This window comes from Podarcis filfolensis (genome assembly GCF_964270895.1).
Source record: "Podarcis filfolensis genome assembly, chromosome: 7".
Classification (NCBI taxonomy): Eukaryota; Metazoa; Chordata; class Lepidosauria; order Squamata; family Lacertidae; genus Podarcis; species Podarcis filfolensis.
The window spans coordinates 27,910,738-27,927,871 of record NC_139603.1 but is presented as its reverse complement, the minus strand read 5'-3'; the positions used below and the strand labels follow the sequence as shown (position 1 = coordinate 27,927,871).

Below are 17,134 nucleotides of genomic sequence, written 5' to 3'. Positions count from 1 at the left end.
TTGGATGTGTCTAGATCCAGCCCTAGTCTAGCACTTACTCGGATCTCAATAAACTTTGCCTCACCAAATTGAGGAGACTGTTTAATTATGAATCCAGTCTCACAAGACTATTTAAAGGCATGACACGTCCAGATATATTGTCGTAATACTTACCGTTTCTTAATGTGAAAAATGCTTTACAGTAATTTCCAATGTTTGGGTGGCCCTCATCTAAGAATTTTTGGGCCAATTCCCAGCAAGTGCCATGGTGGAAAATGCATAAAGGTATGCCCAATAAAAGGGACATGAGTGGCGCTGTGGGTTAAACCACAGAGCCTAGGACTTGCCGATCAGAAGGTCGGCTGTTCAAATCCCCGCGACGGGGTGAGCTCCCGTTGCTCGGTCCCTGCTCCTGCCCACCTAGCAGTTCAAAAGCACGTCAAAATGCAAGTAGATAAATAGGTACCACTCCGGCGGGAAGGTAAACGGCGTTTCCGTGCGCTGCTCTGGTTCGCCAGAAGCGACTTAGTCATGCCTGGCCACATGAGCTGTACACCGGCTCTCTCGGCCAGTAAAGCGAGATGAGCGCCGCAACCCCAGAGCGGGCCACGACTCGACCTAACGGTTGGAGCTCCCTTTACCTTTACCTATGCCCAATAAACTGCTATCTTACACCACTATTACTTAGCAACTTTCCAAGGATTATTTCCTATGAAATGTGCATAGTAAAGTGATATTCGACAGCCCTGAGGGAAGGATGGGACTGGGTGTTTGGGTGGTCCAACTTCTAATTGCATGTTGATCTAAGCAGGAGAGCAGCAACAACAGGAAGCGAAAGGTGGATAAAGATCTCCCAGTGTAGGCTGCTGGACCCAGCACGACTGTTTAAGATTCGCTATCCCCTCCCTGGGCAACTCCAAAGAGTTGCATCTGAAATAGAATCCGCTGCTCCAACCTTGAATTGTAAAACTCACAAAAACAAAATAAAACTGCTATCCTGTTATCTGTGCAAACCAGCATTGTATTAACAACGTGTTATGCCAAGTGATATTTAGCTGACACTTTCTCCGAATGAACGGAATCAGAAAAACTCTGTGTCTCTATCGAGAATATATTAGTCATGCAGTGGTGGATTAATCAGTTTGCAATGAATATAGAGTACATGTCAGTCCTTGAACAATGTGCAAATTATTTGAACACACTGCTACAGACGGGAGAGATTTTTTTATTACATTGTGATATGCATCAGCGAAATGGAAACACTCGTGTTTTAGCTTTGCCGCTTCACGATTTTTAGCTGTTTCCAAACAATTACTCCCTGAGAGAGGGACAGAGAGCCTCCCTGGAATTGCATGGGTGCCCAATAATCAAAATAGAGGAATATTACAAAGGAAAGGAGGTGGGTATACCTCTTGAGAGGCACTTTTGGTTAGTGGCATCTATGCTGCTGTTCTGCAGTTCCAGTTTCAGGAGTTCCACCGCTTGCTGGGCTGGTGTTGTTCAATTAGTCTAGTCACAGCTATGGAGTCCCTCTGGGAAAACCACAGTATCTGGAAAGTGGCAATAGTGGACAACTCTGTTTCCTGTTGTGTCCTCTGATAGTTACTGCCACTTCACTGCAACTGCTGAAAAGGAAGACTTCTTGCCCACTAAGAGCCATGACTGTGCCTGAACATCATTTGATTTTGGGAATGTGATGGCATCAGGTGTCACAGGTACCTGTTGGGTGAGGCTGTTAGCACAGATAAACCCATGCACATAAATCCATGCTATTTTAAATCTCCCACTGTTTGAAAATACTGTCCATCAGTTTATTTATTTTTACCTTTGGAAATTGTGCACTCAGTCTCTCTAGTGCATGATCAAACACACACACACACACACACACACACACACACACACCTCTATCTTTTTTCAAAAGCAACAATAATGAAAAGAGCTATTTCCCCATGCCCCCCCCCAAGTTGCTAGTGAAAAGTCAAATCATGACCACAATAAAGGATGAATTGAGTGTTTAAGTAAATGGTGACAGTGGGAGAGAAGTGAAAGGGATGCAGGAAATAATCTTAGATAAGCAGAGCAACAGCACCAATCCTTCACCCTGCATCTGCAGAGAGAGGGCTGAGATTTGAAAAATATGAGCAGACAGTGAAGTGGATGGATTTAAGGGAGAATGATTGCACTGTGGGTTCATCATACGAGTTTAGCTTCGAGTTGTGGTTGGTTTTAAAAGCTGCTTACCTAAGATGCAGCAAAATTAAAATAATGTGTGTATATGCAAAGGCACTTGTGCATATGTAGAATACAGGATTCTGTGTGCATATGTGTACACAACAATCAGTTCCACATACTAGAATTTCTATAAAGAGGAATATGATACATTTTTCTATTTCCCTGTACAGTGTCACACCAATATCACTGTAGAATAAATATGGGGTTTTTTGGGGGGGGGGAGAGAATGCCAGAGAAGGCGGAATTTATTTCAGCAAAAACAATTGAAGGCGGAATTTATTTCAGCAAAAACAATTGGCTTGAAAGAGGATTTTTTGAAGAGATAACAAAACCAAAAAAAGTATGTGTGTGTGTTTGTGTTTGTGTGTGTGTGTGAGTGTGTTGTAAGGCTACATAACCCAAAGTAGCTTAATTAGATAGTGCTGTGCAATGCAAACTATGGCAAAGGTAAGAATATTCTCTTTGTGGCATTTGTGCCTGTTCTTTTGGGCAATTTAGGATTGATTTGGCTCCTGGAAAATGCAGCACCGAGAATGGCTCCATGGATTTGCATCCACAGGGTAAAACACAGGGTAAAAATTGTTTCCGACCTGGTCTTCTGTGCTTAAAAGTTGTCATATCCTGGGAGCGACCTGACATTTCTGCAAGCTCAGCAGCACATTTCTTAGCCCTTAGAACTGCCAACTGCAATCCAGCCCAAAGTTTAGGCACACTTCTCATTTTCTACTGGGCCTCAAATTATGGTTGCCACGAGGAAGTTCAATGTAGTAATATATTAGCACAGTCTGCCAGGTGACTCCATGCCTCTGCCATATATTTTTGTTAGCAGCTAAGAGGCGGCTGTTCCAAGTGACTTCTCTGTGGATAGTGCCATTATATAGTTTCGTCATTAGGTGGCACTAGACTTATTTGCATCTTAGCAGAGCCAGGAGTTGCCAATTGTGGTTATGTTCCTGTTGCAGAGGGACAACAAAGTTCTTGCTTAGCCTCCTGACTTGTGTCTTTTGTGTGGCGTTTGTAATGTGTAGTCTGGTCCAATGGGGTAGCTCTCAGAAATCAACGATTTTCACACATAGCAGTGATGAGCCTGTGGTTTTCCATATGTTGTAGACCAGCTACCTCTGGAAGGCTACAGGTTTGCCATCCTTAACACATAGCAGCCAATTTTTTGCTGCTTTTTTTTCTTTATTAAACCTCATTATGTGTATTCAAAACAGGGAAAGAGGAATATCACCTTCCTGAGGTGTTTTCAGTCTTTAATACACATAAAATGAACTAGGCACTTAGCACTGTCAGTATTAAAAAAAAGTCTCTTGTTTGACATCAACTCCGCCCACCGGAAAGCAGTGCAGTATTCAAAAGCTAGAGAGAAGGTTCAGCTTTCCACCCTCACATGTCAAGTCCCATCAGATTATCTGAAAAGTTTTTTTTAAGAAAGGAAATTTTAAAAGGAATTAGGCAGACCTATTCACAAGGGAATGTTTTGTGAAGATAAAACTCTTGAATTATAGGACAAGCAAAGTTTCCTCCCATAAAAGAGTTTTGCTTTACAGGGACCTTGAAAAAGCCCAAGCTGAAACACAGCAGTAAAGGCAAATGGAATTCTGATATACTTTATGACGTGCTTAAAGTGAATGCAAACCTCCACACCATATAATAAACAAGGTTTTTTTATTATTATAAAAGCCAACTCATCCACTCATGTTGGACAGAAGGACATGATTTTTTCTGTATCCATCTGAACATTAAGGAAGGTGCTAATGGCTTCAAACAATATGACTACCATACTGATGCTTTATATACGTGTGTGTGTTTGTGTGTGTGTGTACATTGGTTTTATTGTATTTTGTGTTGTAAGCTGCCTTGACAAATTTTATGAAAATGTGGATCATAACCATTCAAACAAATACATAAATACCAAGTGAAGGTTGCTTGAAACATTACACGGTTGCTCCATGCTGCAAGCTGTTTTATGAGGTGTAGCTTCTACTATGCACCTACTGCAATAAGATACATTCCAATGTGGGAAGGAACCAGTGGGATTCAGCAAAACTGCGCCAACGAACAATCTTGTCTCAATAACAATAACAATAATCAGGGCTTTTTTTCCAGCCGGAACTCAGGTCTGGCACCACTCAGGTGAACACCATTGCCACTATAAGAGAACAGGGAGGCTTCATGGTGAGTTCTGGCTCCCCCTTTTCCAGAAAAATAGCACTGATAGTATTATTATTATTATTATTATTATTATTATTATTATTATTATGCTGTCCATCTGACTGGGTTGCCCATAAATGATAGCACAAGCATTCTAAAAGGATATTGCCATTCTAGAACTAAAAGAGGCTCAGAAAAGGAACTGGCCTGCAAAGCCAAAAGACTCAATACTGAGCTTGATTAATTCATAGTCCGGCTCTGCTTAAGGAAGTCTTCTATCTTCTTTAGTTAATGGTCTGGCCTATATAACTTAGAACCCACCAAGCTGAATGCAGCCTTCCAGCTCACCTTCTGAGGTCTCAATAAATTTGCTGTTTTTGTTAAGTGCCCATAACTATAAATTTAGTGGCCTGGTAGGCCACTGTGCAGTGGGTCGCAAGTTTTACAGGATTGCAACAGGAGAAAAAGCATGGGGGCAATTGGCCACAACTAACCACACATTAGATTTGGCAATATTTCTCTATCCCCCCCCCCAAGACAGGCACAGACACCATTCCTAATATTGCAGCTGTCTTTTTTGCCGTTCCACTTCCCTGCTCATTCTTCCCTTCCCCAAATTTGCTTCTGACTAGGCCAAGCAGACATTTGGAATGATTATCAGGACACAATAAAAGGCTGAAAATTAGTCACTTGGCTTAAAAGAGAAAGAAAACGCACCTCATATCTGAAGGGGCACTGTGTCCTCACAACATTTAAGGATTACAGGATGACAGAGCAGATTTGATTTACACTCTCTGTGCAGTTTGCATTAAAACTAACCTGTCTTTAAGGATGATTGTTTTTGGCACAGAAAAAAGGGTGAAACAGTTAATTTCAAAAAAGCATAAAAGGAACTTGGGAGAGTGGGGGGATATTCAAACTCACAACTGTATCCATTTTCATAATATATATCAAGCTGTAATTGCAAGATTGTAAGCGATGATTTGCTGCACCCCTGGCTCCCCAACCTCAGCACCTCAGCAGTGGAGAATGTGGCCCTTGGGATGGAAAAGTTTGCCCATCCCTGCCTTAAATGACAGGTGGCAGATTCTGAAGTGAGATGGACCACTTCACGCTCCTTAACAACAGCCCCAACCCTTTCAGGCTGAGCACCTGCTGTGCTATCTGTGAAGACGAAAGAGAATGCCTATACATGAAATCATACACCATAATAAATGCCCTTTTCATCCAGGCACTACCTGTTAAGCACTAAAGCGCCAAGCCAGGTGCAGAGGAAGGCTCCCTTGCTACGCTCGGGGACACTTGTTTTCTCATTGCATATGCTCACTGAGAATCATAATGCGCTCAGAGAGGTGAAGAACATAACTTCATTTTCTTTTCACGGAGCAAAAGGTTCGCTGAGCCACATGCTCAAATGGTCCAAGATCTTCTGTGGCATTTTCCAAAGTACTGCTCAGGAAATATGCCTGGTGTTACTGTTGTGATTTATTCAGTGCTTTAGCAGGCAATGGTCTGGTTAAAAGGGATCAAACAAGGGACATGAGGGACCAAGCTCCCACAACTGTGGCCATTTCTCTTGCCCTTCTTCCTTTCCCCACACTCTAATGTCCCATGGTAAGCTTTGCAAACCTTGTGCTCTCAGGATGTTTTGGACTACAACTTCCATCAGCCGCAGCTAGCTCAGTTGTACTGGCTGGAATTGATGGGAGTAGTTGTCCAAAACTTCTGGAGAGCACTGGATTGGTGAGGGACACCCTATGGCAGCCTTTCTCAGCCTTGGGTCCCCAGATTTTATTGGACTAAACTCCCATCATCCTTGACCACTGGTCCTGCTAGCTAGGGATGATGGGAGTTGTTGTCCAACCACAGCTGGGGACCCAAGTTTGAGAAAGGCTGCTTATAGTATAAGTTTCTTAAGGGATGTATGAATCTGCCAATTTCAGTTTTGCTCAGTTTCTCCTTTTACCAGCCTTGTTCAATTTTCCACATTCCAGAGCAGCCTGCATATATGACATAAATCCTCAGGAAAATTCATCAGCATTATCATGAAAATTTCTCTTAATATACACATTTTTGCATGCAGTTTTGCAAGCAATTTCCTCTAAAATATTGTATTCTTATATGTTGTTTTCACTAATGTATGCATTTTCAAGCATGCTTTCAACAAATATACACACTTTTGTACACATTTTCTGGCTGGATAACTGAACTGCATAATTCAGAGAAATGCTAATTTCAGATAGCTGTATTTCAGCTTGTGTGTTGGTTTGAAAAGTATGCACTGGATAGTTACTCATTACAATGCAAACAAAAATGAATTTATCCCCCATCCCTATCCCTGTTGCAGCAGATAATTACATGGGTATGAGAGTTTAGAAGCACTGTGTGCAGAATACTAAAGAAGGGGAAATACTTTGTAAATAGACATTAAACAGTACTCTCTGAAAGGCTCCAAAGTCAGCTATTGTTAAAAGAGGAGTTCTGAAACTCACAGTGGTAACTGTGAGAGGGAACGAACGTACTTCTGGCCCCATTATAAATTTTAGACCTCAGTAATTCTTCTCCCTCTCTGCTTCCATTCCTTCCTCCAACATGCAGTGCACAGAACTTTTCTATTACAACATCTTCTGTATCTCTGAAGAGGCTGCTCAGATGCTTCATCAACAATAAGTTCATTTTACAGGCACCCACTTAAAGACCCACAGTTCTTCCTGAACATATAAAGGGAGTCATTCCGAATGGTGTGTGGGGAGACAGAAGTGGGCGAATAATGCTGGTGTCAGTCACTCATCCGTTATGTGATTAAAGGATGTTCTTTTCAAGAATTACAGGCTAGATACCAGCAACAGAGCATTTACCTTAACTAGGCTCCAGGCTGCATTTACAGCATCTTAGAAAGAACCAAACTCTTATGGAGACCTGATGCACCACTGATGCCTTCTTCAGTGGAAGCCTAATGAGTTGAGTTGCTGATGTGGTTATGGATCTCTGAATGCCCAGAGAGTGGTCTCTTCGTGGCACAACATCCAGAGAAATATCTTTGAGAATTGCTATTGAATTCTTAGTGCATGCCCAGATGTCGTCTGCTTGCACTCTCAAGTCTGGCATTGTGGCACCCAACTAGAAGTGTGGAAGATTCTGAAAGGTAAAGCTTTACAGGACATTGCCTTGCTCACTGTAGGAAGATACCGTATTTTTTGCTCTATAAGACTCAAAAGTAAGGGGAAATGTGTGTGCGTCTTATGGAGCGAATGCAGGCTGCGCAGCTATCCCAGAAGCCAGAACAGCAAGAGGGATTGCTGCTTTCGCTGCACAGCGATCCCTCTTGCTGTTCTGGCTTCTGAGATTAAGAATATTTTTTTTCTTGTTTTCCTCCTCTACAAACTAGGTGCGTCTTGTGGTCTGGTGCGTCTTATAGAGCGAAAAATACGGTACCTTACATCCATCTCTCCAACATGCATGGAATTATGATGTGACATTAATGAATCAATCGTGTGGGCGTTGTTGTTTTAAAATAATAATAATATATAATAATAACAATTTATTATTTATACCCTGCCCATCCAGCTGGGTTTCCCCATCCACTTTGGGTGGCTTCCAACAAAATATTAAAATACAATAGTCTGTTAAATATTAAAAGCTTTACCATTATCTAAAACACCAATATTCTAGATGCAGGTTACATGGACTAACCGTCTAGAAATGTGCTGCAGAAAGGCATCCCCCAGTCCCTGTTTATATGATCAAGAGTCTAAGGTACTGGAAGAACATTCTGTTGCTTAATAGGATTCTTTTCTTGGTGAGTCCTCAGGGGTTTCTCAGGGGTAGTTACAATCTATCAGCTAAATATGAATTTTTGTATACGCTGCAATAGTAAAACAGAATATTAACCCAATTGATCATTACAATAACTATAACAGTCAATCACCTCAATGTGTGCTTAGCCAAGTGGTTTCGTTGTTACCTTTGCCTGTTGTTTTAAAGATGGCGATTTAACATTCCAGATTAAAATTTTCCAACCAGGGGGCATCCATTACTCATGAACAGGGGCTGACCTCAAAAGTACATCCAACTGCAAATGTAACATCAGGCCAGTTATTATATGTTTATGGTGGTGATTTAGGGCTAGATTTATAGGGATAACTGGGTGGCCTTTGCTCAGATTTAAGCTCCAAGTCACAACCGGCTTTACCACCCTTAAACTTTCTGAAGCTCATTCATTTCCACCACCTGCCCCCAGTAATCTCAGCTTACATTTTATGAGGGCAAAAGTACACATTATTGCAGCAAATACAGATCCCCAAAGCCCCCATTGCTCAGGCAATGGCAGTTTGGGGGCAGTGGGGCACTCTCAGAGAAAAAATGACAGAAGGAAAGAAGTTGCTTAAGCATTCCTCTACGGACACGGGTGGCGCTGTGGGTTAAACCACAGAGCCTAGGACTTCCTGATCAGAAGGTCGGTGGTTCGAATCTTCGCGACGGGGTGAGCTCCCGTTGCTCAGTCCCTGCTCCTGCCAACCTAGCAGTTCGAAAGCACGTCAAAGTGCAAGTAGATAAATAGGTACCGCTCTGGCGGGAAGGTAAATGGCGTTTCCGTGCGCTGCTCTGGTTCGCCAGAAGCAGCTTGGTCATGCTGGCCACATGACCCAGAAGCTGTACGCCGGCTCCCTCGGCCAATAAAGCAAGATGAGCACCGTAACCCCAGAGTCAGTCACGACTGGACCTAATGGTCAGGGGTCCCTTTACCTTTACCCACCAGTTATCTTCTGCAAACTCCGCCCCTCCACCACTATCCCTGGTTTATTTCTGGTCTCTGAGCTTTAGCTGGGGAAACAACAGTTGTGGGAAGAGGATGTGGGAAAGAACTGTCAGGGCAGAGGAAATTTTAAATATTCCCTCCTGGGCATTGGTTTCCCTTTGCAAATGCTCACCACCCCTATATGAACATTAACCTTACAAGGCAAGCACAAGTTTGGGGATGTCATGATCCCCTCCTTAAATCTCATTTTGGCCGGTTGCATGCTAGTATGCTGGGTCCTGATGTGTACTACTAATGCAGGCAACGGTCTCCTTAGTCCAGAAAGACCAGCTAGGAAAAAAGACACACACATTGTCCATCAGGGACAGCTTTTTGATGAAAGGATATAGCTCTCCCTTGTGCTGCGTGAATGCCAGCGACAACATTCACGTTCATCTGTTCTTTCTTCCCCAAAGGTAATTGCAGGACATGTATCCTTGGATGCAGGGATCACCATGGGAATTAGGGTATTTAACAAATCATACACTAAACAGCTGACTCCTGTGGATGCTTGAATAAAACGGGCAGAGCACAGCTGCCACCCGTCATACGCCTCTTCGAACACTATCCTTCATTACAAGCACATTTGGACCTTCTCCTATCAAGCGCCAAGCAAAGAGCATCGCTTTTACCTGGAAAGAGATCGCTTGAGCTCCCATGCCCTCAGAATCACTCATTTGCGATTATCTGTGCTGTGCGACATGAGAAAGTTAAGAAAAGCCCTGCTGGATGAGGCTGAAGACTCTTTCAATTGAACATCCTATTCTCGCAGAGGCCAACCGGATGCCCATAAGCATCTCACAAGGAGAGCATGAGCACAGAGTTTCACAGAAGTGAGGGAGTGGAGACAGAGGTAGGAAAGGATGACCTCATCCTCATCCCGAGTTTTACAAGACACTGTCTAATTGTCACGAGGCGGAAGAAAAAGTGCAGCAGCAGCCAACCCTGACACCTTGCCCCCTAACACCAAAAAACCTATGTAAATGATTAAGCGGAAGCAAAAATGCTAGTAGACCACCAGGCTCAAGAAGTTTCATTTCAGAATAAGACAACAAAACTCCCATGTTTGCTGCATTAGTGCCTGTTACAGGTCTTGTCTGTCCCTTCTCCCACTTCTCCCACTTCTCCAGTCAGTCAGTCAGTCAGAGCTCTTCTTGTCCTTAGCCCCCTGTGATGTTCTCCCACATTTTTTCTCTCATTAGCCCGTCTTTCCCTCAACTTCCTGAATACCGATGCCTTTTAATACTGTATATACTGATGTCAGTTACCAGTTAATGTGAACAAGCGGTACTATTAATAGAGATGTCTAGGCTGCTTTTCATTCCGACCCCTCAGGAAGCCCTTTAAGAACAACAGAACAAAATGCACCAGGCAAATTCTAAGGCGGAACGGGGGGGGGGGATCCACATTTTTTCAGCATCTTAGGACATCATCTCCTTTGTTTGTGGGTTCATTATGGATGCTTACTAGTTTTTGCATTTTTAAAAATTCATTTTAAACCGAATTTAATGTTGTATTTTTACATTATTCAACCCAGTCTGGGACCTTATGGTGAAGGTAAGAAACTGAAATAATAATAGTAGCAGCAGCAAGTCTTAATCATTAATAAATTACTACTACCGATGATGATGAGCTACCTTTGCCTTAAGAAATATAGTAATAATAATAGTAATAATAATGGGCTTCTTTTGTCTTAGCTACTCAATTTCCTGGATCTCTTTTCACAGCTTTCCACCCCTGACCCACTCTCTCTTGATCGTACTACCCTCAGGTCTGTGTAAGGGGTTTTTCCTTTGTCAAGTGAATATTTAAATCCACACATAAAATGCAGCAAGCTCCTGAGTTGAGCTCCATTCCCTGAGAAGCTAGGCTATTAAACAGCATCCCAAGATATTAATCAACATTCCAGGGCATCAAAGGAGTTCTATATCATTGTCTACAATGTACACTAGTATACTCTCCTGCCCACTTCAAAACTGGACGAATTGCCTCTTTCATTTGAACTTGAAACAAAGGAATTATGCCATAAATGTACATACCAACTTTTATTTTCTTTAGTTTTCAAGGGAAATAATCTAATTTCTTACACTGCTTGGAAGTAAGTGGCTGGGCCGGGCCCATATTTGTACTTGAAACACAGGGATCTTTCCTGCGTTGCAAGTTTCATGGCTCCACCGTAAAGTTTAAGGGAGATATTGCACTACAAGCAAACACAAAACATCAGTTGTGGAAAACCAAAGGTTTCCCCTTCGCTCCAAGCTTGGCCAATAAGATATGCTTTTATTTGAGCAAAGACCAGAATGATCTTGTGTATGAAAGGATACAGCTCATTAATAGAAAATCTCTATTCTCTGATGGCTGGTGTCAAGCCTTCCCTGCTCTTTTGCTGGTGTTTTGTGTGTGAAGCTATTCCCATGACTTTGCTAGGTCAGCAGTTAAACGTAATACCAAAGAATCCCTTTGAAAATTGCTGTGTGCTTAGAGCGAGGAACAAGAAGGTGCTGAAGGTGAAACTGATTAGGTTTTCATTTGTGTAATTCTAGTAGCAATGCTTCTTCATGATCTTGCATATTTTGCAAGGTAAAATTCAAGCAAGACATCTTTGTTTTTTGTTTTTTAAAAAAACCCTCCAAAAACCACCCACCTCCCAAAACCACACTATTCGTAGCACATGATCTTTAAAAAAGAAAATTAAGCAGTGCAATGTGAGAGAAATTTGGGCAGGAGAAACTGCCTCATCTAGGAGTAATAAAATGAGAGGATCTCATATAAAACAGCTCTTAGAAGACATAAAAATAATAAAGCTATGAATGGATGGGATTGCATTTAGAAGACAATATTAGCCAACATTTCCCACCCCTCCTCTCAAAATACATGAATTCAAGGATGAGACTGAGATCATTATATCCCAAGACTCGTAGCATACCCAAGGATTTCAAAATGCTAACATATCTAACTAAATAACAAGTGCTATTAGCTTTCCTTTCCCCAGTATTAATATTTGCTTTAGACAGTTACAAATGAGCAACGCTGCTTCAAGAAAGTAAACAAGCATATCACTCAAACCCAAAACGAGATTTCTCTGTTCACTCCCCGTGCCTCTTCTATTTTTTTTTTAAAAAGACAACAGCGATGCAGCAGAAAAGCAGCAAAATCAATTTTGTTGCTTACTGTCTCCCCTGATGCCTTTTCCAAGGTATTTTTAGTTGTTCTGATTAAAAATTTACTTCCTACATACCACTGACAGCACAGTTCATTTCTGGATTAGAGTTTTATGTATTTCTTCCTAGCTCCTTCTGTATCTCTCTTTACCTAACCATGCAAAAAGAAGTATTCTTCCTGTCGGGCCCAGGAATGCGAGGCCCAGTTTCCTGTGCTAGATAAAGGAAATCTCAAACATAAAGATATTCTGCTTTATTGTGTGAAACAAAAAGAGACCGAAATATGTCTCTAAGAAGGTGGCACACTCTCCTTTGTTAGAGGCCAGATGGTCAACCTATCAGGAATGTTAGTGTATTGGATTTCCTACATCAGCAAGAGTTTTTGACTACATGACCCCAGAAATCCCTTCCGACTCTGCTTCAAAGGAGGGCTTGAGGTGAAGTTGTGATACCATGTCACCTTTTATTTCATGTGATAATTTTTATATCTAACTTAGTATCTTTGAGCTAGTGCATTCACGTGGATAAATCTGGAAGTTCAAGAGGCAAACGACACGTCACACACTGAGATGCATAACAAAGCTCCGATATTTTGTTTGTTTTTTAAAATGAAAAGCAGCTCGCTTGGAGTGGAAACAAGAGGAAAGAGCTGCCTAAGACTTTCCCCCATCAGTCATTTTCCCTCTCCACAACCTAAGTTTCTCACACTCATAACACTTCAGTTCCTGTTCCTCCACTCATAAATGCCCCCCTCCCCAAGCTGCTCTTTATTTATTTTTAAATTAAAAAATACAGTTTCATTGCAAACTAGTACTGTACTTCACCTCTAAGCACAGATCAGTCATGTAACCCACAGAATGGCATTACGCAATTCATTCTCTCTCATCCTAAGCCTCCGAGCAGCCGCCAAGACCACATAACACCGGTCCTGAAAGATCATCATTGGCTCCCAGTACGTTTCTGAGCACAATTCAAAGTGTTGGTGCTGACCTTTAAAGCCCTAAACGGCCTCGGCCCTGTATACCTGAAGGAGCATCTCCACCCTCATCATCCAGCCTGGACACGGAGATCCAGGACCTTCTGGGGGTTCCCTCGCTGTGAGAAGTGAGGTTACAGGGAACAAGGCAGAGGGCCTTTTCGATAGTGGCACCTGCCCTGTGGAACACCCTCCCAGCAGATGTCAAGGCAATAAACAACTATTTTACTTTTAAAAGACATCTGAAGGCAGCCCTGTTTAGGGAAGTTTTCAATGTCTGACACTGTATAGTTTTTGATATTTGGTTGGAGGCCACCCAGGGTGGCTGGGAAGACCCAGTCAGATGGGTGGGGTATAAATAAATTATTATTATTATTATTATTATTATTATTATTATTATTAGCAACTTCACAAGATTGTTGTAAGAGGGATAAAGGGAGGTGTGGACATACAGTGGTACCTCGAGTTACAAACACCTCAGGTTACAAACTCCGCTAACCTCGAAGAGTTACCTTGAGTTGAGAACTTTGCCCCAGGATGAGAATGGAAATCGTGTGCTGGCGGCGAAATGGCAGCAAGAGACCCCATTAGCGAAAGCACGTCTCTAGTTAAGAACAGTTTCAGGTTAAGAACGGACCTCCTGAATGAATTAAGTTCGTAACTAGAGGTACCACTGTATTTAGAAGCTGAGACCCCTCTGAGGAGGCTGCTTTGCAATGGTGGCGTGTGAGCCAAGCCATTCACTTGCCTGCATTGCCTCACAACCGTGAATGAGGTGGTTTTCTGCATCATATCATGGACTTGTTTTTTGCGTTTCACTGGAGAAGACTAATTTCAACATACAGTGGTACCTCGGGTTAAGAACTTAATTCGTTCTGGAGGTCCGTTCTTAACCTGAAACTGTTCTTAACCTGAGGAACCACTTTAGTTAATGGGGCCTCCCTCTGCCACCGCTGTGTGATTTCTGTCCTCATCCTGAAGCAAAGTTCTTAACCCGAGGTACTATTTCTGGGTTAGCGGAGTCTGTAACCTAAAGCGTCTGTAACCCGAGGTACCACTGTACACAGAAAAGCCTGCCACATGGAAAAAGGTCGCTGTGGAAAGCAATTTAAATCAGCCCCATTTGACAGACATACACTCTCTGTTGGCCTTCAGACCCACAGTTTACATGCACAGGGTCCACTTTCATTATAACGTTTCATAGAAGGTTCTGTTGTGCCAAACTCCAGATATTCCTTCATGGAAACCTCACAATTTCTTCCTAGTCCTTGGGCATTTTCTCTTTGCCTCTCTGCCCCAAACCTATTCTCCTGCATCTTATTTTCCTTTTTTCCTGTCCTTGTTACTTGAACATCTTAACTCAAGTCCATTAATACCAATACATTTCCTGCTCAACCAATGGTAATCCCAATGACTTCTCAAGCAAATATAAATTTCCTTTAGCTTGCTCTTCCTTATGCTTGAGCCAGCCATGCAAACACCAACTACTTAAAAAAAACCCCACTTCACTAAATTTACAAAATTTGCACCTAAACTTCGGCCCAGTCTTATCACGTTTGAACACTATATGCTTTTTGGCAAACCTGTAAGTTTTTACAGGCACTTTTCATCATAAACATCAAACTTGGGGGGGGGGGATATATGTCCAACTTACTTTGGATGTGTATATTCATCTATGAGGTGAACTTTTTCCACCACATCTCCTCCAATGGTTCGAACTAAATCATAGAAGTCATTTTCGGAGTATTTTTCAGAGGGCAGCCAGAAAGAGATATCGTTGATCACAGGAGGATATTTGCTGAAAGGCTAAAAAACAACAACAAAAAGGTAATATTGCAGTTATGAAACAGCACTGAAGTGAGTTTTCCAATGGTTTAATACTGTTAATTGATTTCACATTCTATGGTAATTGTATGGAGGACAATTTCTCAAACAGTATATAAGGACAAGAGCAGACCAGTACAATTACAGAGCATTTTTTACAAAACCAGAAAAAGTAGCTCTTTACTAACAGGTACTTTTTCACCCAGCTCTGCCACAACTCAAGTCAGCTCATGTGTCCTTACATACTGTTTGAGAGAAAGTCCTCCATAAATATTTGCTATGGTCATGGCAGGCAGCCATGGGTGCGAATGTGTGTTTCAATGACTCTTAAGTTTAATATGCGTTTTAAGGTCTTTGTGTGATAGGTGCCGAAATGGAAATCTACGGGCACTCTCTGAAGAGAATGTATATCACCTCACTGAAAATTATGCAGAGTTCACCGGTGGCATTAAAAACAGATGAACCTCTAGACATGAAAATTTAATGGGCAGATCAGTCTTCCACACAACTTTTCCGAAAAACAGAATATATCTACAGACAGAGGCACTCTCTTGTGTGAACTCTTTTGCAAGTGCACATGTGAGCTCTCAATGTCATTACTGGAAATGGCGTAGAATCACACCTTTTGGCCAGGTTACAAAAAAAGAGCTTTGCTTCTTGATTTTACTAGAGAGGCCATCTGCTGCTGAAGAGACTAGCTTGCATTTAGATGGCACAGGGGCTTGTCTCCTTGACAGCAGGAATGGAAATGCTTCAGTGAAACCAGAAAGCAAAGCTCAGGCTGTGCACATAGCTGTCTCCCATGACACTTTTCTCTTCATGCCAGGTCCCCCCACAAACCACAATTCACTTATATATATATATATATTTATTTGTTTGTTTATTTAAAAATACCTATAACCCTCCCTACATCTATAGATACAAGGACAGGATGCAAAACATAAAGCAAACAACTATACAACAAGCAACTGTTTAACAATAAAAACAAATAAAGACAGCTAAGACAACAAAACAACTTTCCTCCAGTCTTAAGAGTAAAAACACAGAAGGGGCTTTGCCAAACATTCTTTACTGATTTTGCAATAATATAAGTAAATGAACATGGTAACTTTCATACAAAGAAAAAATGTGAACATGCCCCCTCTCCTGTTGCTAGAAGCTTAGTAAGTATTCAGATTCTGTTTTTTTATCTTCACTTACGTTTGCTTACTATATATTTTGGTAGTTGCTTCAACAGGGATCTCATATGTTATATCAGCAGAGTCTTTGGCAACCAAAGGAGAAAAGACACACATGAGCATAGCTTTGACAAAGGGAAAGCAACTAGGAAGTCAAGGTCCACACTGATACACCCAACAAAGTAGTCTCCATTTTGGACGCATTAACAAATTGGCATCAACTGGCATAGAAAGCATTTGTTTCTTTCCTCCTTTCGATACTGCTACATCATGGGTTATTTTCTCTGCAAGTGCTATTCTCCATGCATTCTTAAACCATAGATCTAGCCCTATACCTTGTACATGTCATCAAGTTTGGCCTATGGTGTTTGGTTTGGAACACAGAAGTTAAGCAGGACTTCAGTGTAATAGCTCTGAAACACAGAATTCTTAGTCACCACATTCCCCTCATAATTCATTTTACACAGAAAATCTGTTGAGTGCTGAACCTTCCCCACCCTCCATTTTTTCCATGCAAACCCTGTCGTCCTGGTATTTTAAACTGTTTTATTCTCCAGCAAGGCAGGGAAAATCCAGCAGATACATGAAGGCTAAAACTGGCAAACATTTTGTTTCTTTTTGTTTCTTTTTTGTTCCCATAGGCTTTGCATGTTTATTTATTTTTTGTTTAAATAATACAGAAAAAACAAAACAACAAAAAAAGAAAAAGATTGAAAACAATCCAAAAACATTGAAAACTAATATTACATCATATAATACTCTCCCCCACCACCCACAGCTTCCCTCCGCTACAATTCGACTTCTTTGAATCTCTATTTCCACCTTTATC

The 17,134-nt window shown here is 41.7% G+C and overlaps 1 protein-coding gene across 4 annotated transcripts in view; it reads right to left on the bottom strand.

The window, feature by feature from the left end:
* FARS2 (phenylalanyl-tRNA synthetase 2, mitochondrial) overlaps positions 1–17,134 on the bottom strand; it is a 214,550-nt gene that overhangs the window by 61,122 nt on the left and 136,294 nt on the right. For all 4 annotated transcript variants that reach the window (XM_083623952.1, XM_083623954.1, XM_083623955.1 and 1 more), the window contains one exon: positions 14,958–15,109. In XM_083623952.1, the coding sequence (XP_083480078.1) occupies positions 14,958–15,109 (152 nt within the window). The remainder of the gene's footprint in view (positions 1–14,957; positions 15,110–17,134) is intronic.